General features: G+C 46.5%; 2 protein-coding genes and 1 long non-coding RNA gene across 18 annotated transcripts in view; 1 reads left to right on the top strand and 2 right to left on the bottom strand.

Annotated features, from left to right (window-relative positions):
• Window positions 1–27,175, top strand: part of LOC128765786 (NACHT, LRR and PYD domains-containing protein 3-like) — a 63,085-nt gene that overhangs the window by 9,013 nt on the left and 26,897 nt on the right. For 5 of the 10 annotated variants that reach the window (XM_053876862.1, XM_053876861.1, XM_053876866.1 and 2 more), the window contains 2 exons: window positions 1,566–1,742; window positions 2,975–3,151. In XM_053876862.1, coding sequence (XP_053732837.1) covers window positions 1,566–1,742; window positions 2,975–3,151 — 354 coding nt within the window. Of the gene's footprint in view, window positions 1–1,565; window positions 1,743–2,974; window positions 3,152–3,520; window positions 3,695–3,792; window positions 3,967–4,288; window positions 4,336–4,891; window positions 6,278–21,358; window positions 21,656–21,882; window positions 22,301–22,465; window positions 22,592–23,999; window positions 24,079–24,151; window positions 24,293–24,380; window positions 24,492–24,756; window positions 24,836–24,965; window positions 25,186–25,340; window positions 27,118–27,175 lie in introns of those variants that run through there. The other 5 variants (XM_053876867.1, XM_053876869.1, XM_053876868.1 and 2 more) reach the window with 4 other exon arrangements.
• LOC128765792 (uncharacterized) lies at window positions 5,713–12,296 on the bottom strand. Its single transcript, XR_008415921.1, has 3 exons — window positions 11,775–12,296; window positions 6,751–10,825; window positions 5,713–6,508 (listed from the first exon to the last, which is right to left on the bottom strand). It is a non-coding gene; the product is annotated as an uncharacterized LOC128765792 (long non-coding RNA).
• LOC128765791 (NACHT, LRR and PYD domains-containing protein 3-like) lies at window positions 13,559–24,020 on the bottom strand. Of its 7 annotated transcripts, none has more exons than XM_053876891.1 (8): window positions 23,846–24,020; window positions 17,037–17,162; window positions 15,556–15,634; window positions 15,342–15,482; window positions 15,143–15,253; window positions 14,531–14,609; window positions 14,189–14,399; window positions 13,559–14,030 (listed from the first exon to the last, which is right to left on the bottom strand). In XM_053876891.1, the coding sequence occupies exons 2-8, from the start codon at window positions 17,068–17,070 to the stop codon at window positions 13,666–13,668; spliced, it is 1,020 nt and encodes a 339-aa protein (XP_053732866.1). In that variant the 5' UTR covers window positions 17,071–17,162; window positions 23,846–24,020; the 3' UTR covers window positions 13,559–13,665. The 7 variants fall into 7 exon arrangements, with proteins under 7 accessions (XP_053732866.1, XP_053732862.1, XP_053732868.1 ...); XM_053876887.1 differs by lacking the exon at window positions 23,846–24,020 and adding an exon at window positions 20,861–21,321; XM_053876893.1 differs by lacking the exon at window positions 23,846–24,020 and adding an exon at window positions 19,928–19,949.

Genomic DNA, 27,175 nt, shown 5'->3' with positions numbered 1-27,175 from the left:
AGTTTTATTCAAAGCAGTGCTGGCCATTCACAGAGCAGCACACACTGCACATGTGCCACCATGGACGACACAAAACAAAGGTTTTCCATTCCCTTTATATCTGTCACACCCCCACTTTCAACAAAAGGCATCACATGCCCCACACCACCCCCAATGCAGATGTTACCTTTTGGGGTGTCCCACCCTCACAGGGCACAAAACACCCATTCCTGACCTTCATGGCCCACACCCATCACCAGTTACTTGAACAAGAAAAGATCAAACGAGTGACATCCTTTATACAGTTTTCCTTTCTCAGATAACATCTTCACATGTTGAACACAATAATTTTCCACGTTATGCAGTAAAATATAGAATGAAATGAATGCAACATATGGCATTTAAAAATGATGTAAACCCAGAGTTGGATGAGATTGTGAAGCAGAAGTTTGTTTCCATCCCACGTTCCAGCAAACATACAGCAGCAGCTTCTATTTCCATGTGATTTCAGGGATGAAAAGCAGAGAGAAGAAAAAGTCTGCTCATATCTGCCCCTTTTTAATGAACCTTCTTTCCCCAGTCAGAGTGTCAGCTTGAGGTTTTTCTCAGTGAAGTCCATTCTCTTGTCCAGAGTCCTGTAAGTTGACTTCAATGAAGTGAGTCAGATACAGTAAGAGCCTGAGTATGAATGACTTGGAAACTAGAATGTGAGTGCATGACTGGTGTTTGGGACCGTTCCACTTCTCTGTCCGTCTTCTGAGGACTTCAGGTGGTTTCTGAACATGTGACTCAGTCATGACTCCTCACTCTTGGTCCTGTTCCTCTGGAATGTAGAAGAAACCAACAACATAAGAGTGAACGTTCCGACCAGGTGCCACTAGTTTGATGCTCTAACAACAGCGGGGTAAATGAGCTAAATGAGATGCTCAGAGCTCAGAGAACTCAGAGTCATGACCTTGATCTTTCATTCAGAATTGTGCCGATCGATGGCTCTCATAATGGTGACCCTGTGATGTCCAGATGCTGCTGTATAACCTCACAGTGTTTGGCACAAAGGCAGGGAATATTCAGTGAGAAATGATCTGCCATATCTGCAATATGACCCCAATATGACCATGACAGAGACGAGACGAATCCAAGGCTCAAACAGTTCGTTGAGATGTGGCCCACAAGCCTGCACTTTCTGACCACTGGTCCAGAGGAATCAAAAGCTGCTGCTGATGAAATGCTAACACTCAGCTGCAGTGCTAACGCTGTGGTTGATTCACTAAAGACTTCAGCACTGTAATAGTGGATGATGACAAAGTCACCAGACTGAAGTCCTGTGTCTCGAGTGTCCACCATTCTCACTGCCAACAGTCACAGACTCACCCACACGGGGGCGCTGCAGAGCAGTGATTCCAGGACGCTGACTGGATGATTTCTGAATGCTTGTTCATGTTCCAGAAATCCAGCATCAATCCATGATGTCACAATAGTTTGTATGGAAGTCTGATCCTCTGAAGAAACAATCATGTGTTTTAAGTCTTGTCAAACTAGAGGATTGAAAAAGTCTCACTTGTTGATGACACTCGTCTCTTTCACAGCCTGATCAGGTGTGATCTGTCAGAGAGAAGTGGTTCCCTTCTGTCCTCAGTCCTCAGCTCTCCGTCCTCTCGTCTGACACAACTGGACCTGAGCCACAACTACGAGCTGAAGGATCCAGGAGTGGAGCTGCTGTGTGCTGGACTGAAGAGTCCACACTGTCACCTGGAGACTCTCAGGTCAGTACACATCATGTGTTCAGCTTCAGAGCTGAAATGTGAAAGTCAGAGGTGGAGACTCCAGCTGCAGAGAGTCAACAGACCATCATTGAGTTGGATGAGATTGTGAAGCAGAAGTTTGTTTCCATTCCACGTTCCATCAAACATACAGCAGCAGCTTCCATTTCCATGTGATTTCAGGGGTCAAAGGTAGCAGAGAAGATCCAAAAGAAAAAGAGGAAAGGAAAAAAAATTACAGGCCCAATAATAAAGTTTAAAAATTGGGGTATAACTCAATTTAGATAAAGTTAATTTGTATCCAGACACCCTGCCATATTCCTCCAAGAGAGTCATAATAGTTGACAATGATTTCAATGGGTCTGATATAAATCATAATAAATCGTGTGCATAAAGAGATGCTTTATTTTCTTCTCCTCCCCTGCTAATGCCACTGTAATTCCTCAAACAATGTAGTGTAATAGCCAAGGGTTCGATAGCCGTTGCACTCAACAGAGTGGACAGCCCTGTCTGGTGCCACGCTGCAGCAGAAAATACTTAGATCTAATTGGGCCTGTGTGTATAGATGCTTTAGGGGACATATACAGTATCTCCTGAATATCAGTAACTACAATGCAACTCAGACTGACATGAAGTGACACTCATATCTGGTCTTTTCAATTGATGAAGATCAGACTGGGCAATAAACAAGGTGATTGACTTGCCCAAGAAGAAGTGACTTGGGACTTGCACATGTGTGACTTGGTCCCATGGTGCTGGTGTCAGCTGTCACAGGTGGAGGTGAGAAGATGGTTCCCATGTGAACGGGCCCGATGTGGCCCACAAGCCTGCACTTGCTGACCACTGGTCCAGAGGAATCAAAAGCTGCTGCTGATGAAATGCTAACACTCAGCTGCAGTGCTAACACTGTGGTTGATTCACTAAAGACTTCAGCACTGTAATAGTGGATGATGACAAAGTCACCAGACTGAAGTCCTGTGTCTCGAGTGTCCACCATTCTCACTGCCAACAGTCACAGACTCACCCACACGGGGGCGCTGCAGAGCAGTGATTCCAGGACGCTGACTGGATGATTTCTGAATGCTTGTTCATGTTCCAAAAATCCAGCATCAATCCATGACGTCACACTAGTTTATAAGTCTGATCCTCTGAAGAAACAATCATGTGTTTAAAGTCTTGTCAAACTAGAGGATTGAAAAAGTCTCACTTGTTGATGACACTCGTCTCTTTCACAGCCTGAGCAGGTGTGATATGTCAGAGAGAAGTGGTTCCCTTCTGTCCTCAGTCCTCAGCTCTCCGTCCTCTCGTCTGACACAACTGGACCTGAGCCACAACTACGAGCTGAAGGATCCAGGAGTGGAGCTGCTGTGTGCTGGACTGAAGAGTCCACACTGTCACCTGGAGACTCTCAGGTCAGAACACATCATCTGTGCGCGGTGTCAGCGCCACCTGGCTGCCAGCCATGACTTGTTAAATGTAGATCATACTTAATATTAAATGTTGGTATGAGATAAATACAAATAAACAAATCTAAATTATTTAAATAATGAATAAATTATGTTTAAAATCAAGTTTTACATCTCATGTCTGTAGTGGCACTGCTTCTTATTGGTCTGCTGTGACTTGTGAGCCCAGTTCAATGAAGTGATTTTACAGGGAACGAGTGATTTTACATCCTTTTGCAAATTGTATTGTTGAGGATCAAATGAAGACTTTAGAGTTTTGTCAAAATAGAGGATTGAAAAAGTCTCACTTGTTGATGACACTCGTCTCTTTCACAGCCTGAGCTGGTGTCAGCTGTCAGAGAGAAGTGGTTCCCTTCTGTCCTCAGTCCTCAGCTCTCCGTCCTCTCGTCTGACACAACTGGACCTGAGCCACAACTACATGTATGATTCAGCACTGAAGCTGCTGTGTGCTGGATTGAAGAGTCCACACTGTCACCTGGAGACTCTCAGGTCAGAACACATCAGCTCCTCTCTTCAGTTCTGCTCCACAACTGGACGGTTCTTCTGCTCTCATGATTCTCTAAAACACTGTTCCTCCTTCATTACAGTCTGTCAGGGTGTATGATCTCAGAGAGAGACTGTGCTTCTCTGGCCTCAGCTCTGACCTCTAACCCCTCCCATCTGAGAGAGCTGGACCTGAGCTTCAACCATCCAGGAGGACCAGGACTGGAGCTGCTGTCTGCTGGACTGGAGAGTCCAGACTGGAGGCTGGAGACTCTCAGGTATGGACAGAGCAGCAGAAGTGACTGACTGAGCTCCAAAGAGCTTCAGACTGAACATGTGATCCAGAAGCAGACAGAGAGGATGTGGGTGTGTGATGCTGCTGCTCAGACTCTTCATCTGAACTGAGCACATGAATCCAAACACATGACATGTTCTACTGCTGGACACCAGTGGAAGCACCAAGGAGACAGTGGAGACTGAGCAGCTGTTTAGAGATCCATCTTTGTTGTCATCAACACAGTCATGAAAGAGCTGTCCACTTAGCAGCAGGAGATAATAGTCCTGAAACATCTGAAGTCACATGACTCTTTCTTCCTCCAGGCTGGATCACTGTGGACCACAGAGGTTAATATCTGGACGGCAGAGATGTAAGTCTGTATATTCTTGCTTCATGAGAACTCCTCAACTCTGTCAGCTTCTAGTGGAGCAGCTGTGATGTTAGTGACGTCATGTGACCCTTGAATCTGCTGCTGGAACTTGTCTTCATCAAGTCCAGGTCACTGCCCAGAACACTGGTCACCAGCAAGTGACCAGCTGCAGCTAGTGAGGAGCCTATGTGCAGATCTAGAAGCAGCACTGTGGTCTTCCCTCATCATCAAATACTGATTCCTTCACTCTCTTCAGTCTTTGACACCAGAGTCTCAGGAGCTCTGAACATCATCATGTTCCCTAAACCGAGTCACATGTGACATCAGCTCGTCCAGATGATTCTGGGATGTTCCACTCCTCCTGGTTCTTCTCTTGAGGTGGCCCCAGTCTCAGAAGACTGTTGACCCGTCACAGTTTGGACCTGTGGCCTCGTGATCTCCACTCTCCATGTGGACCAACAGAGCAGCCTTCCCTGGCTTGCTGGGACAATGATTGTTTCTTGAAGAGAAGGTCTGTTCTTCCACAATCATCACCACGTGTGTTTTCTTCTTTCAGACTTCCGTCCACTCTCACTGGACCCAGACACAGCTGACCGGCGCCTCCTGCTGTCCAACAACAACAGCATGGTGGAACTAGTGACGGAGGATCAGGATTATCTGGACCATGACGACAGGTTTGAGCGGTGTCCTCAGGTGATGAGCAGAGATGCTGTGACTGGTGTCTGTTACTGGGAGCTGGAGTGGAGAGGAAGAGTTTCTGTGGCAGTGACTCTCAGGAGAGACGGAGGGAAGGAAGACGAGTCTGAGTTTGGACAGAACCATTATTCCTGGAGTCTGAGCTGCTCTGATGATGCTGGATATAAATTCTGTCACAATAAGAGAGAAACTGTCATCGAGAGCTCAAAAGTCTCTCACAGACTTGGAGTGTGGCTGAATGCACCTCCTGGAACGTTAGGGTTCTTCAGAGTCTCCTCTGGAGTCCAGACTCACCTGCGCACCTTCTTCACCCCCACTGAACCTCTGTACCTGGGATTTGGGCTCGGAGAGGTTCCTGGTTCTGGTTCCTCCGTGTGTGTGTGTGACCTGAGTGTGTGAGTGTGTTCCTCCAACAAACTGGTGTTGCTGGTTCAAATCCCCATCCAAACTGCTGACAGTGAGGAATGAAATCAAATTTAAGAGGTGGTTGAAAACATTTTCCCACCACTGTAAATGAATAGAAAATCTGGATTCCCCTCTGGATCTTTGTCTTTTCCCACCAAGATTCCCCACTGAAAGGATTAGAATGGTAGCAGTAAGGAAGCGTGCAGCTGAGCTCCTCTCAGTAGATCAGCAACTGTAACTGTATGAATAACAGTCGAAGCTCAGCGTCATGGAAAATGACTGGCACTGTACCACAGAGGACTCTCCACAGGCCATTTGAATTCCTCCCATCGGGTCAGTGTTTTGGGTTGCAACAAGACGTTGATATAGACATAGATTAAAGCATCATCATGTTTTATAGATTCTTTTTAAATACATTGGTGTTGTTTAAAATCATGCATAGTAACTGCAGACTGAAAATAAAATACCACCTGGAAAATGTCATTTATTGTACCATTTCATTTTTTTTTTTTTTGTCTGTGCTAGGTTTAATTTTCTCTTATCTCCCACTAACTCTTTTATACGGCGCTTTCTTTGGCTCTTATTATTTAAGACCCGAGGCACTGAAGCAGTGTCCTGTTCTACTGAAGCACTAATGTACAGACAAAACAGTTACATTTATTAAAATAGGAGATGAAAGTCAACAAATCTCTTTTCATAGTAATTTTGAATTGTTGTCAGAAAGACATACATTTTTTTATGCAATACGATCACAAAAAGAGACAAAACGAGGGACGTGAGTTTTTTTTTTTTTTCAATTTTGTGGGACGATTCAGGTTCACCTCCCGTCTGGCTACTGGCTCACTAGTGATCTTCTTCTCCTGAGCATTCAACTGTGTTTCCTGCAGCAGCTGTTTGTGTCACATTTTTTTAAAATAAATTTAGCAACCATTGACTGTCATCTCTGTCCATTCTCTTGGATTAGTTGCTCCTGCTCGGCCTGTGCTTCTTCTGTGTCAGTAGACATTTGCCATCAGGGCTGCCACCGCCACTCAGCCTCCTCCACCTCGACCTATGCATCTTGATCAATGCTCTGAAAAACACACGAGTGGGTCTCAGCAGTTTGGATTACGCTTGCGAAACACATTGTTTACATAAACAGCATTTAGTAACCTGAACCAGGCAAAAAGGGCTTCTGCAGTCAGAGGAGTGTTTGGCCAAGAACGTTATGAAGTCCAATCAATGTAAGCTGTCAGAATTCATCTGGTTGGTGTTGCAGGTGTGATATACAAGCAAAGTCACGTGATCACATGACATGAGCGAGTGACAGCTCACCTCTGTTTGGCTCCAAGTCTCAGCATCCCCAAACATCCCGTCACAGATTCTGTCTTCATGGCGGGAAACTCTTCAAACTGGGGACTAAACAATGTTTTCATTATCCTAACGCATATCACATGGATCACATGATCTGGGTCATTCTGAAGTGACACAATGGGAATTGATCACACTGAAAATGTAGTAGAATCATAACTGAAATCTTGATCGTTGTAAATAACAGAAAAATTAGAGCTGAAATGATGGTGAATTTTGGTGATACAATCATTCTTATATTACATTATATATACTGAATATATGTTGAATTGCACAACAGAAAAACAAACAATAGAACGTTTCTGTTAACATCGTGCAGTTAGCAAATATCACCACTAGGTGTCGGTTCTGTTCCACAAAATGTTTAGTTACGAGACTTTGGAATAAAATAACAATACTAACTAATCACAATCGCTATCGGTGTGTTGTTTGTAACGTGCGCACTGTAATACGGCAGGTAATCCGGTGGAAAAAGTCACCACGTGGATTGTTTTGGAGCTTCACGGCGGGTCAATAAAGTTGCCCTTTGAAAAAACCGCACCGCTCCCACGGCTTCTGTTGTGTGCGGCATGAGAGTTGTCCCTACAGGGTTGCCGTACCCGGCAGCCCCCTCCGTGTGTTATGTACATGTGTGTTGGATAAATGAAAGCCGCACAAAAAGACGTGTCTCACGTTCCTGCTTGATGTCACGCATGTTACAGTCACTGGCGTGTGGACAAGTTGTACAGAAGGATATAACCGCTTCGGCAACTCCAGACGTGTTCTGTCCACGTGGAGCCACGGTAGTGACACTTCTTCTATTCACTCCCATAACAGACCTATATCCTTATACCGAAACAAATACTGACGCCTAGTGGTCACTGACCAGCACTGCCACACCCCTCTTTCTTTATCACAGTAGCACATGAATGTCGCAACATTTTCAACATCCAGCCGTGAAGAGAAACGTTTCTGTTCAACGTGAGAGCTTTCCTTGTTTCTCTCGTTGGCCTTCTGAACACGACGCGAGCGGAATCCTCTGGACGGTGGGGACCAGCTTGACGCCTGCTCTGCTTGGCAACAGCTGCCGGAGTGGTTCACAGCCCGGGACTCATCGGGTGACCGTCCACAATCGAAGGGAGCTGCTGTGGAAGTGAGCAGAGCAAGGAGGGATCTGATCCACTCTCTTTTGCCAGTGTGCTCACCTTCTTCAGCCTTTCCATAGGACTGTGCACACAGTGGACTTCAGTGATGAAGGTGACGTCACACTGCCCAGAAAACCTCTGCCACTCTTTGCTCCTGAAGCGCGGTCCATCGTCGGTGACACCTGTGTTTGGAATGACTCTGCATGCACCATCGCACCACCTGACGCTGTGTGGGACAGAAGTGACTCCCTGACTACAAGATGGTCTCGTCCTTTGAAATGGAACCAGTCCGTCCCAACTCTGGTGCCATGGCCGCTTCTGTTGTCTGCCTGCTTCTCCGCCTCTGACATGTGGCACGTCCAATGGTTACTGCTCCAGTGCCAGACATTGAATTAAAACAAAAAAGCTGGCATCTGCTGGCCGTGGTCCTAAGTACGGGTGGACGTAAGTCGGATGTTATTGATACATGAGAAGGTGAAGTGAACAAGTAAAGCTCTACTGGAGTGTCGTCCTTGCTACTTCCTCATACAGAATAACACTTCAGGCATCAGACACAGGAAGCATTTCTCTCAGCAGTTTTCACTTCTATCTCCGTAGCACTTGTGCTGCCTGCGAATAAACGTCTCTGCAGCGTCTTCATCATGGCAACAAGAGCTCCATGGTCTGTCTCCACAGTGAAGGTCGGTCGGCCATAAACGCAGTGTTGGAACCTCCCCAGACCAAACACCAGGTCTCCAGTGTTGACCTTCACTCTGCAGAAGCTCTGCACCAAGTCCATCTCTTGAAGAGTCTGTCGACACACTGATGTTCTTTGTCAGTACTGCTGTTGTTCATGCCTCTGTGAGCTGATGTTCACTTCTCCACCTGAAATCTTCCTCTTTATGTGACAGGTCTGTTGTGCAGGAGGTCTCAGCTGTGAGGTCAGGAATGAACCTCCATGTGAAGTAGACCATTCCCATCGTGGCATCTTCAGCTGTTCCTGCTCAGGCTGCCTTCAGCAGAAGGTCTGTCTCCAAACTGACACTTCTGCATTTGACCTCTTTTCCAGTGTCATCCCTCAGTGCAAGAGTCTTTCTGTGTTTGGGGAGATCAGTGGCAGCAGCAGCATCATTCCTCGTGTCTCTGCAGGCATCTGCTTCCACCTCACTGACATGACAGATTTGCAGAGCTGCATCTAGAGTCGGCTCCGCTGCACGTGAACGCCTCTCTCTCTCTAATGTTCCTGTCGTAAACTCCACACACAATTTGATCACGTTCCATGGAATCTTTCAGGTTTGCAAAGTCACATGACTGTGCTGTGAGCCTCAGGTCTGTCAGTCTGCCGTCGATGGAATGAAGACAGTCGCCAGCGTCTTCACTGATGCAATTCTTCTTTGCGGAGTAAAAAATATCTCAACAAAAAATGGATGACTGGAAACAAACTTTCTTTCGTCTTCGTCAAACAGCATCAATAAACAATAAACAGCAAACGATCAAGATGCTGATGTCGTTGCGGCGTCCGACAACGTTCATGTGTTTCATTCACCTCCTCAAACTGCTGCATCACACAGTCACGTGTCTCCCTTCTTCTTCATGATTGTCACACTCGAGCTCCTGTCCACGCTCGGACAAGGTGAAGACTCACTGTCAGACTGTATTCACAATTCATTTCAGGGAGGTGGTTTTGTGGATGGCAGTCGCAAGGAATGACGAAGGGTGTAAAACAGATGTGTTGTCGATTATTAAATCGAGTTCCACATTGAAATCGAGCCAAAAAGAGCAGGTGAACGCAGAGATGTCAGATTTAACAAGTAAATTAAATAAAAAATCAGCGTGTGAGCCTCCACCACAGACACGAAACGTTCAGGAGAACTCCCGCAAGAGCTGCATTTTCTGAGAGTGAAAATCACAAAAATCTAAAAAAGAACAGCCAAAGAAAGCGATATATAAAAGACGCAGTGAGAGTTGTTCAAATAAGAGAAAGCTAAACTAGCACAGACAAACAATAAACATAAACAGCAAATTTAAAACAGTACAGTACATGATATTGTACTGGGAGGAATGGGAGGAATTCAAATGGCCTGTGGAGAGTCCTCTGTGGTACAGTGCCAGTCATTTTCCATGACGCTGAGCTTCGACTGTTATTCATACAGTTACAGTTGCTGATCTACTGAGAGGAGCTCAGCTGCACGCTTCCTTACTGCTACCATTCTAATCCTTTCAGTGGGGAATCTTGGTGGGAAAAGACAAAGATCCAGAGGGGAATCCAGATTTTCTATTCACTTACAGTGGTGGGAAAATGTTTTCAACCACCTCTTAAATTTGATTTCATTCCTCACTGTCTGCAGTTTGGATGGGGATTTGAACCAGCAACACCAGTTTGTTGGAGGAACACACTCACACATTCAGGTCACACACACACACGGAGGAACCAGAACCAGGAACCTCTCCGAGCCCAAATCCCAGGTACAGAGGTTCAGTGGGGGTGGGGAAGGCGCAGAGGTGAGTCTGGACTCCAGAGGAGACTCTGAAGAATCCCAAAAATCCAGCAGGACAGTTCAGCAACACTCCAAGTCTGTGAGAGACTTCTGAGCTCTCGATGACAGTTTCTCTCTTATTGTGACAGACTTTATATCCAGCATCATCAGAGCAGCTCAGACTCCAGGAATAATGGTTCTGTCCAAACTCAGACTCGTCTTCCTTCCCTCCGTCTCTCCTGAGAGTCACTGCCACAGAAACTCTTCCTCTCCACTCCAGCTCCCAGTAACAGACACCAGTCACAGCATCTCTGCTCATCACCTGAGGACACCGCTCAAACCTGTCGTCATGGTCCAGATAATCCTGATCCTCCGTCACTAGTTCCACCATGCTGTTGTTGTTGGACAGCAGGAGGCGCCGGTGAGCAGTGTCTGGGTCCAGTGAGAGTGGACGGAAGTCTGAAAGAAAAAGACACACGTGGTGATGATGGTGGAAGAACAGACCTTCAAGAAACAATCATTGTCCCAGCAAGCCAGGGACGGCTGCTCTGTTGGTCCACATGGACTCCAGTGGAGATCATGGGGCCACAGGTCCAAACTGTGACGGGTCAACTGGGGCCACCTCAAGAGAAAAACCAGGAGGAGTGGAACATCCCAGAATCATCTGGAGGAGCTGATGTCACATGTGAATGACACAAGTGTGTCCATGTGACGTCAGGAGCTAAGCTAGCTGTGGCTAACATCAGTCTAGTTTAGGGAACATGATGATGTTCAGAGCTCCTGAGACTCTGGTGTCAAAGACTGAAGAGCGTGAAGGAATCAGTATTTGATGATGAGGGAAGACCACAGTGCTTCTAGATCTGCATGGAGGCTCCTCACTAGCTGCAGCTGGACACCATGTTGGTGACCAGTGTTCTGGGCAGTGACCTGGACTTGATGAAGACAAGTTCCAGCAGCAGATTCAAGGGTCACATGACGTCACTAACATCACAGCTGCTCCACTAGAAGCTGACAGAGTTGAGGAGTTCTCATGAAGCAAGAAGATATCTGCCGTCCAGATATTAACCTCTGTGGTCCACAGTGATCCAGCCTGGAGGAAGAAAGAGTCATGTGACTTCAGATGTTTCAGGACTATTATCTCCTGCTGCTAAGTGGACAGCTCTTTCATGACTGTGTTGATGACAACAAAGATGGATCTCTAAACAGCTGCTCAGTCTCCACTGTCTCCTTGGTGCTTCCACTGGTGTCCAGCAGTAGAACATGTCATGTGTTTGGATTCATGTGCTCAGTTCAGATGAAGAGTCTGAGCAGCGTCCACACCCACATCCTCTCTGTCTGCTTCTGGATCACATGTTCAGTCTGAAGCTCTTTGGAGCTCAGTCAGTCACTTCTGCTGCTCTGTCCATACCTGAGAGTCTCCAGCCTCCAGTCTGGACTCTCCAGTCCAGCAGACAGCAGCTCCAGTCCTGGTCCTCCTGGATGGTTGAAGCTCAGGTCCAGCTCTCTCAGATGGGAGGGGTTAGAGGTCAGAGCTGAGGCCAGAGAAGCACAGCCTCTCTCTGAGATCATACACCCTGACAGACTGTAATGAAGGAGGAACAGTGTTTTAGAGAATCATGAGAGCAGAAGAACCGTCCAGTTGTGGAGCAGAACTGAAGAGAGGAGCTGATGTGTTCTGTGTCTCCAGGTGACCTGAGAGTCTCCAGGTGACAGTGTGGACTCTTCAGTCCAGCACACAGCAGGTTCAGTGCTGAATCATACATGTAGTTGTAGCTCAGGTCCAGTTGTGTCAGACAAGAGGACGGAGAGCTGAGGACTGAGGACAGAAGGGAACAACTTCTCTCTGACAGCTGACAGTCTCTCAGTCCGAATAAAAAGAACAAGGAAATGAAACCTTCATTTTCAGTTCATATCATCAGAGATGTTTCAGTGTTTGATCCACTTACAGAACAGCTTTTGAAGCTTGGACCACCAGCAGCAGCCTCTCAAGAGCCTTGTCTGAAGCAGAGTATTTCTTCAGGTCAAACACCTCCAGATCTTCCTCTGAGGACATTAAGATGGAGACCAGGGTGGACCACTGAGCAGGAGACAGTTCCTCTGAGGAGAGACGTCCTGATCTCAGCTGCTGTTGAAGCTGCTCCACTAGAGAAGTGTCCTTCACTTCACTCAGACAGTGGAACAGATTGATGATTCTCTCTGGAGACACTTTGTCACTTATCTTCTTCTTGATGAGCTCTGCTGTGTTCTGCTGGGTCCAGGAGCTACTTCCTGTCTGTGGCAACAAACCTGGAAGGAGTCTCTGGCTGCTATGCAGAGAAAGACCCAGAAGGAAGCGCAGGAACAAGTCCAGGTGTGAAGATTCTTATCAGTATGGATGTTTGTTGTGACTGGAGCGGATTGACTCCAGAGTTGAAGAACTTCAGGTGGACATGAAGAGCAGCCAGAAACTCCTGGAGACTCAGGTGGATGAAGTAGAAGACCTTGTCCTGGTACAGTCCTCTCTCCTCTCTGAAGATCTGTGTGAAGACTCCTGAGTAAACTGCAGCAGCTGTGATGTCGATGCCACACTCTGTGAGGTCTGATTCATAGAAGGTCAAGTTTCCTCTCTGCAGCTGCTCAAAAGCCAGTTTTCCCAGAGACTCAATCATCTTCCTGCTCTCAGGGTCCCAAACTGTGTCTGTCCCAGCTCCTCCATGGTACTTGAGCTTCTTGACTTTGGCCTGAACCACCAGGAAGTGGATGTACATCTCAGTCAGGGTCTTGGGCAGCTCTCCACTCTCTCTGCTCTTCAACATGTCCTCCAGAACTGTGGCAGTGATCCAGCAGAAGATGGGGATGTGACACATGATGTTGAGGCTTCGTGATCTCCTGATGATGGTGGTCTGCTCCTCATCTCTGAACCTCTTCCTGAAGTACTCCTCCTTCTGGAGGTCAGTGAACCCTCGGACCTCTGTCACCATGTCCACACACTCAGGAGGGATCTGATTGACTGCTGCAGGTCGTGTGGTGATCCAGAGCTGAGCTGAGGGAAGCAGCTTCCCCCTGATGAGGTTGGTCAGCAGGACGTCTACTGAGGTGGACTCTGTAGCTTCTGTCAGGACCCGACTGTTGAAGTCCAGAGGGAGTCGACACTCGTCCAGACCGTCCAAGATGAACAGAACCTGGACTCCTTCAAAGCTGCTGAGTCCTGAGTCTTTGGTTTCAGTAAAGAAGCGATGAACAAGTTCCACCAAACTCAACTGCTTCTCTTTCAGCAGGTTCAGTTCTCTGAAGGTGAAAGGAAACATGAGCTGGAAGTCCTAGTGGGCTTTGTTTTCAGCCCAGTCCAGAGTCAGCTTCTGTGTCAGGAGGGTCTTCCCAATGCCAGCCACGCCCTTCGTCAGCAGGCTCCTGATGGGTCCCTCTCTCTCAGGTGAAGCTTTAAAGAGGTCTTCTTGTCTGATGGTAGTTTCTGCTCTGGTCTGGTTCCTGGTTGCTGCTTCGATCTGTCGGACCTCGTGCTCCTGGTTGACCTGGTCTGTGCCCCCCTCAGTGATGTAGAGCTCTGTGTAGATCTGATTCAGAGGGGCAGAGTTTCCTGCTTTAGCCACCCCCTCAAACACACTGTGGAACTTCTTCTGCAGGCTCCTCTTCAGTCGTCCTGCACACGCTCCAGCACGACTTCCTGAAAGAAGAGAGAAGTATCATGATCAGAAGATTCTGGAAGGTGAAGCTGATCAATCTCCAGATCATTCTTCTCATCAGCTCCAGGTATTTCAGATCAAATGGACTTGTAGATTGAAGGCCTCAGATTCAGCAGGTTGAAGGTTCAAATCCTCTTACTGCTCCACACACGATCAGCAAGCTCCTCCTCCTTCATGCTCCTCAGGAGGTTCATGATGAAGTCCAGGAAAGCTTGTCTCATCTGCTCCTCATCACACTTCACCTTCACCTCTTCCTCATCATCCTGGTATTTGGGATCATCTGGACTGAGGAACCTTTGGACTCTCCTCACTTCCTTCTTCACCAGAGTCATGACAGTCTCCTCAAGCAGCTGCAACACAAACATGTGACCTGATCATGTGACAGAGAAAAAAACCTGCTGACCTTCAGAGGTGACCAGAATCCTGACTGGTGAGTTAGCATCTGTTGTAGTTAGCAGGAGGAGCTAACACTTGAACATACCTGAAGTGTGGAGTCCAGATCTGTCTGATGCTGCTGGACACACTGGAGACTGAGAACATCGGAGACCTGCTGATCCTCTCTGTGAAGAACATCAGGCAGTAAACAGACTTGTACGTCCTCACACACCGTTCATGTTTCACTGCGTCTTCTCTTGAATGTTTAGTTTCCTCGTCGTGGAGCAGCACTTTTGACTCCAGTTGAATAAACACCAGATCCTGCCATAACAACCAACATTCCCCGATAGAGGGAAGAATAAAGGCAGTCTAATCTGATCTCATAAAAATGCTTCCAGAAGAGGATAAGACCATGGGGAGTTGTTTAGAATTCAGCTGCTTGATGCAATAACTCAAACCTTCTTCACCAACAGATGAAAGATTCAGTGCAATAAAGTTCATTACATTGGACATGAAGGTGTGGAATTCTTTCTGAGTCCAGCAGCAGCTGTCTGTCTGACAGCAGCAGTTATTAGCTCTGTTATTGTTGTCCATGCTGACATGTCAACTGAGATGAAGCTGCTGAACATCTGAGGGCTTCAGTCCAAGTAGAAGGAGCCTCAGATACCTTTGATCAGACCCAACAATCACACGAGTGGAGAGGGACAGGAAACCTCACCTCTCTCCTGAAGGCTCTTGTCCACCTTTGAAATCAATGAGAAGATCCATCGACCTGTCACTCTTCAGAGACTCACAGGTGAGTTCAGAGTCCAGTTTCTCCTGATTCAACCTGATGGAGACACAACTCTGATCAACACTGTGATTCACCATCTGACCACTAGAGGTCCTCTCAGTGTTGCTCCTGCTCAGTCTCTCACCTGCTCCTCCTCTGATGGTCCTGTCCTCCTCTGAAGTTAATATATCTTCCCATAGACCCGTCACTCTTCAGATACTCACCGCTGGGAGCAGGTCCAGGTCCGTGTGCTCGTCCAGCGGCTTCTGATGTGAGTGGCTTAGCTCTGAACACAGAAGTTGCAGTGTGAAAATGATTTCAAGTATTTGTAGCTCTGACAGGAGAACTGATCTTCTCACCTCTGAGCTCTGGTCTGGCTGCGATGGTCCTCACCCAGAAGGGCTTTAGAGGGAGGAGCTTCCTCCTCTCTGTCCACACCTTCACACAGACACAACAGCATCATCACTGGTGGCTCTTGTCAACAACAGAACTTCAGTCATCAGGTTCAGAGCAGCAGAACAAAGTCATTCACTCGCTGCATTGGACTCGCACACATGAACACGACGAGACCACGACGGCTGTGTTTGACAGCCGACACCGGCATGTGACAGGTGTGGAGAGTGTGGTGGACTTTAGTTCACAATCGTGGTTTTAAACTCATTTTTATACAGGAAACTGAAACTGGTTGACTCTGAGTGTCTGGATCATGTGTTTGTTTTATGAGATGGAGTGGTCCTGATAGTATTTCTGACGCGGTCGTCTTGGTTCGTATCAACACATGCAGGTCTCCTGTTGCGCTGGTGCCTCTGCGAAACACCGCAACAAACAGTTTGACGGTCATCGGCTCTGCTATTGTCGGTGGCGTCCTCCTCCATGTCCCCATTAGGGTTCACACTCTCACAGGCAGCGCTAATGCCACAACATGGCAGAGACAAGACATGATGTCTCTGAGACATTGGGTGTGTGTAGGTGGGGCAGCATCCTTCCACCTGAGCAGAAACGCTCTACTGGACCAAGAGTGGTTGCCTGATGTTACACTTTTCATCACTCAAGTGTAACCAAATAAGGCCATAAGTGGACTTGGCGTTATCGTGATATGAAGAATTTTTGAGAGGGAACCAACATTTCAGTCCAGAAAGTGTTCAGACATGGATATGTCCAAGACATATGGCCTAAGGTGCCTTCCACGGTCTTATACCCAGAAACTAGTCCACCTTTATTACAAGGTGGACTAGTTTCTGGGTATATATACGTGAAAGCTTGACTTTGGACATGTGGGCTCTATGTACAACTTTAAACTGAATTAAACTGTGGCATGCACAAAACAATGTTTTATTTACCAATTTTAAAGTGGAGTTCCAAATGTGTGATTTGGTAAAAGTATTCATGAAATCTTCAAACATGCCAATGAAAAAAATACAGCGAGAGAGAAGATTTTTCATCACGAGACATAGGACTGACAGTTTGTGTGATGATATGGAGAATAGAATATGATTAAATGATCATTTACTCATATAATTTCTTTTATTTATTCAATAGACATGAGATTCAGCAAACTGACGGCTCAATTTAACCCCTAAATAAAACTGGCAGAGCAGTCTGTCAGACACGAGAGATGTGAAACATTGCATTTCTCATCTCTACACTCACTTAACTATTGTATTTAAACATAAAATGATGATGTTGGAGACAAACTCCACTGACAGGTTTCGTCGTAAAACAGACTCTAGTGAGACAGTAATGTCCGACATATGGAATAGAATGAAAATGTATTTAAATGACCAAATGTATCTTGATATTTTCTCGTCCATATCACCCAACCAGTTGGGAAGTCACTGACCTGGGAGCAGCTCTCTGGTCTGACTTGTGTCCATGTTTGTGGGTGGAGCTTCCAGCTGAGCTCAGCTCCTTCTTCTGAAGAAACTCACTGTAGATGGAACTCAGCCCGTGAGCGAGCTGGTGTGTCCTGTAAAAGATCAGAATCAGATCACATTCAATACCACACTTCCGCTCATGATGGTCTTGACTCGCCCGTGAGAAACACAGGGCGTCGAAGAACAGACTTTTGAGGAGGAAGCTGTCTCCGCCACCCACGCCTCAACACTGACACCTACTGGCCTGAACTGATATAGCAGGGGAACGAGTCATTTTCGCTCTCATTTTTCACACCGTCACAAATTGAGTGAATAGGTTGTGACAACTTATTCGATTCTACTTGCAAAGGAACAATTAATAATGACTCGATTCAGTTTATTCACCAGAATGAGGAGGGAATAATCCGGAACATTCGCTGCGTCATTTTGTTTTTCTCTTTGCAAGAATTGCACGTTTGGAAGCTTCAAAACACAGATGCACTATGACACCACCGTTTGACAAACTCACAGTTCCCTCTTCAGACGCTTTATTTAGCTTTCCTTCTCTCACAGCCTTCAGTGAAGGTCAAAAGAACCCACGTGCTGAGAACTTTGATTTCACTTTCATGTTCCTGTCCGCCAACAGGAAGTATGACTCCACTCACTACGTCATATATTACATTCACGCCAACATTTGCATTCAGAAATTCACCGTCGAGTTAACAAATTGTAGTGTGTCCGGTTTGTCTCGAAAACTAACGCAAACCCAAGACAACCGACGTGCACTTGACTCGCTTTCATGAGCGTTCCTGACGTCTAACCTCATCACTTCCTGCGATCACGCGCGAGCGGTCCGTTTTTTTAAGTACAACTTTATTGAAAAGCACAAGCTGTAATTACAAAACAATCACAAACAAAAGACACGGTTGAGATTCATTCATTAGTATTGTCTCTACACGAGAAAGCTGTCGTAAAATACCATTTTGGGGAACAGAATATTGACTCCTAGTGGTAGTTTTGCGAACTGCAGTGTTGACCTTTTTTTCTCTAACGTTTTTGTTCTTGTTTCATTCATGACCTTTTGTGTTTGAAATTTATATGTTATATATTAGTAGTAAGTCTCGAGGCGCTAAAGCAATGTCCTGTTCTGTGTTGTCTCGCTTTATTCTTCATAAGCAGACGAAGCGGGTTCGCGTGTTAGCATCAACTGTTTCACTCATCGGCAGCTTCGCACAGTTAGCCACTACCTGCTACCCCTGGTCCATGCAGAGCGTGACCGTTTAACACGGTAGCATTCTGGGTAATGAAGTTCCCCATGAACGTCACATCTTCCCTCCAATAAAAATATATGGTAACATGCTAAACAAACCTCTTAAAGTCACAGTCTCATCTGCCTATAACAGACACAACTTAACCTACTGAAACTTTGAGCTTTGAAATGACCTACAAACGTCCACAGCAACTCACTCACCGACATGTACTGTAGGTCCTTATAAACTCATTATGTTGTACAAACAAGTATTTAACACCTTTCAATCAGCCTCTTGGGCGGCTGTATATGTCTCCTAGGTCTAGAGACCGTCTGCTACTTTGGTTGTTTGGAAAGTGATAGCAGCCGCGGAGCTAAGCTACGGTGAAGATGGAGCAGTTCAAGCCTCCGCCACCACTGATACTCACCGGCAATATGGCTGAACAAAGATTTCACCTTCATATGGTTGCCTCAGGTGCAATAGAGAGATAGGACAGAAAGTGTCAAGATCGCAATTTTGCTTCATACAGTTGGCGAGGATGCACTTGAGGTGTACAATACACTCACAGTCCATACTGCCGAAGATGAACCAACTATGGAGGACATGCAAGCGTTCAGGGACTATTGTGGGCCACAAAAGAATGTGGCGTTCGAACACCATCAGTTTTGTACACATGCGATGCAAGCTGGGATACCAGTAGACAGACTTGTCACAGAACTTCATCAAAAGAGCAAGGACTGTGAATTTGGAAGATGATGATATGATCAGAGATAAACTGGTATTCAGTATAAGTGACACTCGTCTGAAAGAGACTGCTCCGTGACAAAGAGCTGACGTTGAGAAGATGCCTGGAAATATGTGGATCAGCTGAGCAGCTGCGGAGGACAGACGCTGTGTGGCAGTGGTCACATCATCAGTCTTGCTTTGAAGACAATGAAGGACACGCGAGCACCAGTGTTGAAGCACTATGATCAGGAGAAACCGCTGACACTTCAAGCTGACTCCTTGAAGGATGGATCAGGAGCATGTCTGATCCAGAATGGGCATCCGGTCTGCTATGCCTCACGAGCACTCACAGACACTGAGAAGAGGTATGCACAAATTGAGATGGAGATACTAGCCATAGTATTCGCAGCCAAGAGATTCCACCAGTATGTGTACGGCAGGCAAGTGACTGTGCAGTCAGACCACAAGCCTCTGGAGGTGACTGTGAGAAAGCCACTGAGCAAGGCACGAGCACATCTACAAGGGATGTTGTTACAACTGCAGAAATACGATTGAGATATAAAGTACACACCATGCAAAGCTCATAGCGGACACGCGTTCCAGAGCTACAATGTATGCACGAGAGACTGCCGCTGAAAACCCCCTGTGATGAGAAGGTGGTGGCTGCCTATGCTTTGAGCGAAGAAACACTGAGACAGCTGAAGGAAGACACTCCAGCTGATGAAGTATTGCAAGCTGTTTTGGAAAAACACACAAGTGGATGGCCCAATAGGAAATAGCTACTGGCCACTGCGAAAGAACATTGCCATCCAAAATGGAGTTGTAATGGTACAGTAGGTGACAAGAGTGTTATTCCTCAGAACTTCAGGAAAGTTATTTTGGAGAAGTTACATCTTGCTCACCAAGCAGAGTAGCACATGAAAGCCAAAGCCAGAAAGGTCCACCTCTGGCCTGGTAAGACAAGAGACAGAGAGATGATGGTAAAGAAGGGTGTACAATGTCAGCAGTTGCAGCCCAATAACCAGGCTGAGCCACTTCTACCACACAGAGTTGCCGGGGATGAAAGTGGGACTTGATATCTTTGAGCTAAACGGTCTGTCCCATCTGCTCATGGTTGACTATCTCACCAAGTTCCTGATAAGTCAACAGCAACAGTGATTCAGAGAATGAAATGTGTATTTGCTAAACACGGAATTACATAAGAGGTCATAAGTGATCATGTGCCATTTGCAAGTTATGAGGTGAAAACTTTTGCGGATTCATGGCAGTTCAAGATCACTCATTCCAGCCCGGGTTTTCTCTCTTCGAACAGAACGGCTGAGCGTGCTGTCAAAACAGTGAAACATGTGCTTAAGAAAGCAGCTCAGACAAACACAGATCCACATTTGGCCATGTTGTCGCTGAGGAATACAGCTCTCAATATGTCACCAGCACAAATGCTAATGGGGAGAGTTTTACGGAGCACAATACCATGTTCCACCTCTGTGCTCAAACAGTCAACACCACAGAATGTACATCAGAGGATACAAGAACAGCAGTCCTACCAGAAACTCAACTCTGACTGGAGGACAAGCGACGGAGCAATGCGTGTGGTTGTACTGAGTAAAGAGTTGGTCCTGCAACCTGCGCCCGTGCTCATCTCATACCGGAGTTACAGAAAGCTACTAAGGGTGACATGCCAACACCTCACATTACCTGGAGCCACGACACACCATGTTAACGTGAACGTTCTTATGTCACTGTTTGATTCACCGGTGGTCTTTTTGTATGTGGAGATCAATAATTAATCATGTAACATTCAACTTTATTGACACGATTTTCACTCCCATTCTTACCGCTCGTACAGATTCGGAAACTCCAGACGTATCGTGTTCTTGTCGAGTAACGGCAGTGAGTGTCGCCATCGACCCTTCCTCATTCCTGCACATGCGCAGAACCGATTGTGTAACTTCCCGGACCCTGCACTGACAGCGGGGTTGCGGGCTGACAGACACGGGCTGCTGGAGTCAGAGATGCGAGACGGACGACTGAGGCAGAAACAGACTTAATTGACTTATTGATCATACATACATACACTGTTTCAGCGCCTCGAGTCTTAAATAATGTTACAAAAAACGTCATGAATGAAATAAGAACAAAAAAGTTAGAAGTTCCCCAAAATGGTATTTTTCGAGAGCTTGCTCGTGTAGTTACAATGCATATTGTAATATGGCACGACATCATGTGAGTGAAATCACCACATGAATTGTTTTGTACCGTTACAGCTTGTCAATAAAGTTGTTCTTCAAAAAACGGACCGCTCGCGCGTGATCGCAGGAAGAGATGAGGTTAGACGCCAGGAACGCCCATGAAAGCGAGTCAAGTGCACGTCGATTGTCTTGGGTTTGCGTTAGTTTTCGAGACACACAGGAAACACTACAATTCGTTATCTGGACGGTAAATTTCTGAATGAAAATCGAGTGAACGGACGGACGGCGGTAATCATATGACCGAGTGACTGGAGTCATACTTCCCCAGACGATCTTTGGAAAGTGAAAGTGAAATCAAAATTCTTTGCATTTGGGTTCGTTTCACCGTCACTGAAGGCTGTGAGAGAAGGAGAGCTAAATAAAGCGTCTGAAGAGGGAACGGTGAGTTTGTCAAACGGTGGTGTCATAGTGCATCTGTGTTTTGAAGCTTCCAAACGTGCAATTCTTGCAAAAAGGGAGAAAAACAAAATGACGCAGCGAATGTTCCGGATTATTCCCTCCTCATTCTGGGGAATAAACTGAATCGAATCATTATTAATTGTTCCTTTGCAAGTAGAATCGAATACGTTGTCACAACCTATTCACTCAATTTGTGACGGTGTGAAAAATGAGAGCGAGAATGACTCGTTCCCCTGCTATATCAGTTCAGGCCAGTAGGTGTCAGTGTTGAGGTGTGGTTGGCGGAGACAGCTTCCTCCTCAAAAGTCTGTTCTTCGACGTACTGTGTTTTAGTGATGGGCAAAACAGTTCATTCTAGTGAATCAGTTCATTGAATCTCGAACTTCTTGTAGCTTTACGTTGTTTGCATCACCATACGGAGCCCAGAGTGCTGGTCAACTGCTCTTTATTGATACTCGCGTCTCACACATCTATATAGTTGAATACCGAGCTTCTCAACTTTCACGACCAATACAATCAAGCACCGAGTACTCGATCCAATATGCCACAGAACTAATGTTTTTTTTTTGAGTCTTACAGTTCTTCATTTCGCCACCTACCGGCGACTTGCGACACTGTGATTGAATGGTAATTGCAGTTGTTTTTAAAAGTTAATTTAAGTGACTTTAGGCACCATTTGGCTGCGTCTTGAGCTTTTCGCAGACTCTCTTGACTCCACTCACCGCTGTGTTTCTCACGGGCGAGTCAAGTCCACGGCGGAGTTGATATATGACTTGTTTGGATCTTTTACAGGACACACCAGCTGGGTCACGGGCTGAGTTCCATCTACAGTGAGTTTCTTCAGAAGAAGGAGCTGAGCTCAGCTGGAAGCTCCACTCACAAACATGGACACAAGTCAGACCAGAGAGCTGCTCCCAGGTCAGTGACTTCCCAACTGGTTGGGTGATATGGACGAGAAAATATCAAGATACATTTGGTAATTTAAATACATTTTCATTCTATTTCATGTGTCGGACACTACAGTCTCACTAGAGTCTGTTTTACGATGAAACCTGTCAGTGGAGTTTGTCTCCAACATCATCATTTTATGTTTAAATACAATAGTTAGGTGAGTGTAGAGATGAGAAATGCAATGTTTCACATCTCTCGTGTCTGACAGACTGCTCTGCCAGTTTTATTTAGGGGTTAAATTGAGCCGTCAGTTTGCTGAATCTCATGTCTCTTAACAGTCGACTTTAACTATGGACCCCTTCCTAGATGCTATTGAATAAATAAAAGAAATTATATGAGTAAATGATCATTTAATCATATTCTATTCTCCATATCATCACACAAACTGTCAGTCCTATGTCTCGTGATGAAAAATCTTCTCTCTCGCTGTATTTTTTTCATTGGCATGTTTGAAGATTTCATGAATACTTTTACCAAATCACACATTTGGAACTCCACTTTAAAATTGGTAAATAAAACATTGTTTTGTGCACGCCACAGTTTAATTCAGTTTAAATTTGTACATAGAGCCCACATGTCCAAAGTCAAGCTTTCACGTATATATACCCAGAAACTAGTCCACCTTGTAATAAATGCAAGACCGTGGAAGGCACCTTAGGCCATATGTCTTGGACATATCCATGTCTGAACACTTTCTGGACTGAAATGTTGGTTCCCTCTCAAAAATTCTTCATATCACGATAACACCAAGTCCACTTATGGCCTTATTTGGTTACACTTGAGTGATGAAAAGTGTAACATCAGGCAACCACTCTTGGTCCAGTAGAGCGTTTCTGCTCAGGTGGAAGGATGCTGCCCCACCTACACACACCCAATGTCTCAGAGACATCATGTCTTGTCTCTGCCATGTTGTGGCATTAGCGCTGCCTGTGAGAGTGTGAACCCTAATGGGGACGTGGAGGAGGACGCCACCGCCAATAGCAGAGCCGATGACCGTCAAACTGTTTTCACCGCGGTGTTTCGCAGACGCACCAGCGCAACAGGAGACCTGCATGTGTTGATACGAACCAAGACGACCGCGTCAGAAATACTATCAGGACCACTCCATCTCATAAAACAAACACATGATCCAGACACTCAGAGTCGACCAGTTTCAGTTTCCTGTATAAAAATGAGTTTAAAACCACGATTGTGAACCAAAGTCCACCACACTCTCCACACCTGTCACATGCCGGTGTCGTCCGTCAAACGCCGCTGAGCTGGAGAGCACGGCACCGTCACGGTCTCGTCGTGTTCATGTGTTCTGCTGCTCTGAACCTGAAATTCTGTTGTTGACAAGAGCCACCAGTGATGATGCTGTTGTGTCTGTGTGAAGGTGTGGACAGAGAGGAGGAAGCCCCTCCCTCTAAAGCCCTTCTGGGTGAAGACCATGGCAGCCAGACCAGAGCTCAGAGGTGAGAAGATCAGTTCTCCTGTCAGAGCTACAAATACTTGAAATCATTTTCACACTGCAACGTTTGTGTTCAGATCAAAGCCACTCACATCAGAAGCTGCTGGACGAGGACACGGACCTGGACCTGCTCCCAGCTGTGAGTCTCTGAAGAGTGACTGGTCTATGGGAAGAGATATTAACTTCAGAGGAGGGCAGGACCATCAGAGGAGGAGCAGGTGAGAGACTGAGCAGGAGCGACACTGAGAGGACCTGTAGTGGTCAGATGGTGAATCACAGTGTTGATCAGAGTTGTGTCTCCATCAGGTTGAATCAGGAGAAACTGGACTCTGAACTCACCTGTGAGTCTCTGAAGAGTGACAGGTCGATGGATCTTCTCATTGATTTCAAAGGTGGACAAGAGCCTTCAGGAGAGAGGTGAGGTTTCCTGTCCCTCTCCACTCATGTGATTGTTGGGTCTGCTCAAAGGTCTCTGAGGCTCCTTCTTAGATTTGACTGCCATTATTCTTCCCACTATCGGGAAATGTTGGTGTTTATTCAACTGGAGTCAAAAGTGCTGCTCCACGACGAGGAAACTAAACATTCAAGAGAAGAAGCAGTGAACTGAACTGATGAAACATGAACTCATGACTGAAGTGTGTGACAAAGTTCATGTCTGTTTACTGCCTGATGTTCTTCACAGAGAGGATCAGCAGGTCTCAGATGTTCTCAGTCTCCAGTGTGTCCAGCAGCATCAGACAGATCTGGACTCCTCACTTCAGGTGTGTTCAAGTGTTAGCTCCTCCTGCTAAGTACAGCAGATGCTAACTCACCAGTCAGGATTCTGGTCACCTCTGAAGGTCAGCAGGTTTTCTCTCTGTCACATGATCAGGTCACATGTTTGTGTTGCAGCTGCTTGAGGAGACTGTCATGACTCTGGTGAAGAAGGAAGTGAGGAGAGTCCAAAGGTTCCTCAGTCCAGATGATCCCAAATACCAGGATGATGAGGAAGAGGTGAAGGTGAAGTGTGATGAGGAGCAGATAAGGAGCAGCAGAGAAGCTTTCCTGGACTTCATCATGAACCTCCTGAGGAACATGGAGGAGGAGGAGCTTGCTGATCGTGTGTGGAGCAGTAAGATTTGAACCTTCAACCTGCTGAATCTGAAGCCTTCAATCTAGAAGTCCATTTGATCTGAAATACCTGGAGCTGATGAGAAGAATGATCTGGAGATTGATCAGCTTCACCTTCCGGAATCTTCTGATCATGGGACTTCTCTGTTCATTCAGGAAGTCGTGCTGGAGCGTGTGCAGGACGACTGAAGAGGAGCCTGCAGAAGAAGTTCCACAGTGTGTTTGAGGGGGTGGCTAAAGCAGGAAACTCTGCCCCTCTGAATCAGATCTACACAGAGCTCTACATCACTGAGGGGGGCATAGACCAGGTCAACCAGGAGCACGAGGTCCGACAGATTGAAGCAGCAACCAGGAACCAGACCAGAGCAGAAACTACCATCAGACTAGAAGACCTCTTTAAAGCTTCACCTGAGAGAGAGGGACCCATCAGGAGCCTGCTGACGAAGGGCGTGGCTGGCATTGGGAAGACCCTCCTGACACAGAAGCTGACTCTGGACTGGGCTGAAGACAAAGCCCACCAGAACTTCCAGCTCATGTTTCCTTTCACCTTCAGAGAACTGAACCTGCTGAAAGAGAAGCAGTTGAGTTTGGTGGAACTTGTTCATCGCTTCTTTCCTGAAACCAAAGACTCAGGACTCAGCAGCTTTGAAAGAGTCCAGGTTCTGTTCATCTTGGACGGTCTGGACGAGTGTCGACTGCCTCTGGACTTCAACAGTCGGGTCCTGACAGAAGCTACAGAGTCCACCTCAGTAGACGTCCTGCTGACCAACCTCATCAGGGGGAAGCTGCTTCCCTCAGCTCACCTCTGGATGACTACACGGCCTGCAGCAGCCAATCAGATCCCTCCTGAGTGTGTGGACATGGTGACAGAGGTCCGAGGGTTCACTGACCTCCAGAAGGAGGAGTACTTCAGGAAGAGGTTCAGAGATGAGGAGCAGACCACCATCATCTCTCACATCCAGAGCTCACGAAGCCTCCACATCATGTGTCACATCCCCATCTTCTGCTGGATCACTGCCACAGTTCTGGAGGACATGTTGAAGAGCAGAGAGAGTGGAGAGCTACCCAAGACCCTGACTAAGATGTACATCCACTTCCTGGTGGTTCAGGCCAAAGTCAAGCAGCTCAAGTACCATGGAGGAGCTGGGACAGACACAGTTTGGGACCCTGAGAGCAGAAAGATGATCAAGTCTCTGGGAAAACTGGCTTTTGAGCAGCTGCAGAGAGGAAACTTGATCTTCTATGAATCAGACCTCACAGAGTGTGGCATCGACATCACAGCTGCTGCAGTTTACTCAGGAGTCTTCACACAGATCTTCAGAGAGGAGAGAGGACTGTACCAGGACAAGGTCTTCTGCTTCATCCACCTGAGTCTCCAGGAGTTTCTGGCTGCTCTTCATGTCCACCTGAAGTTCTTCATCTCTGGAGTCAATCTGCTCCAGTCACAACAAACATGTGAAAACAAACATCATCCTGAACAGTTCTACCAGAGAGCAATAAATGAAGCTGTAGAAAGTCCTACTGGACACCTGGACTTGTTCCTGCGTTTCCTTCTGGGTCTTTCTCTGCAGAGCAGCCAGAGTCTCCTTCCAGGTTTGTTGCCACAGACAGGAAGTAGCTCCTGGACCCAGCAGAACACAGCAGAGCTCATCAAGAAGAAGATAAATGAGAAAGTGTCTCCAGAGAGAATCATCAATCTGTTCCACTGTCTGAGTGAAGTGAAGGACACTTCTCTAGTGGAGCAGCTTCAACAGCAGCTGAGATCAGGACGTCTCTCCTCAGAGGAACTGTCTCCTGCTCAGTGGTCCACCCTAGTCTCCATCTTACTGTCCTCAGAGGAAGATCTGGAGGTGTTTGACCTGAAGAAATACTCTGCTTCAGACAAGGCTCTTGACAGGCTGCTGCTGGTGGTTCAAGCTTCAAAAACTGTTCTGTAGGTGGATCAAATACCGAAACATCTCTGATGATATGAACTGAACATGAAGGTTTGA

The sequence above is a fragment of the Synchiropus splendidus genome, chromosome 10 (genome assembly GCF_027744825.2).
Source record: "Synchiropus splendidus isolate RoL2022-P1 chromosome 10, RoL_Sspl_1.0, whole genome shotgun sequence".
In the NCBI taxonomy this organism is placed as follows: Eukaryota; Metazoa; Chordata; class Actinopteri; order Syngnathiformes; family Callionymidae; genus Synchiropus; species Synchiropus splendidus.
The sequence above is the reverse complement of the archived record's forward strand: the minus strand, read 5'-3'. Positions and strand labels throughout refer to the sequence as shown.

Bases quoted from the DNA above. Each gene is read 5' to 3' on its own strand.
- LOC128765791 (XM_053876891.1), bottom strand. From the start codon at position 17,070: ATGGACACAAGTCAGACCAGAGAGCTGCTCCCAG. The intron at 15,254-15,341 runs GTGAGAGACTGA...TGTCTCCATCAG, and splicing joins GACCATCAGAGGAGGAGCAG to GTTGAATCAGGAGAAACTGG. The intron at 14,031-14,188 runs GTAAGAGGATTT...CTCTTCTTTCAG, and splicing joins TGCTGATCGTGTGTGGAGCA to GAAGTCGTGCTGGAGCGTGT.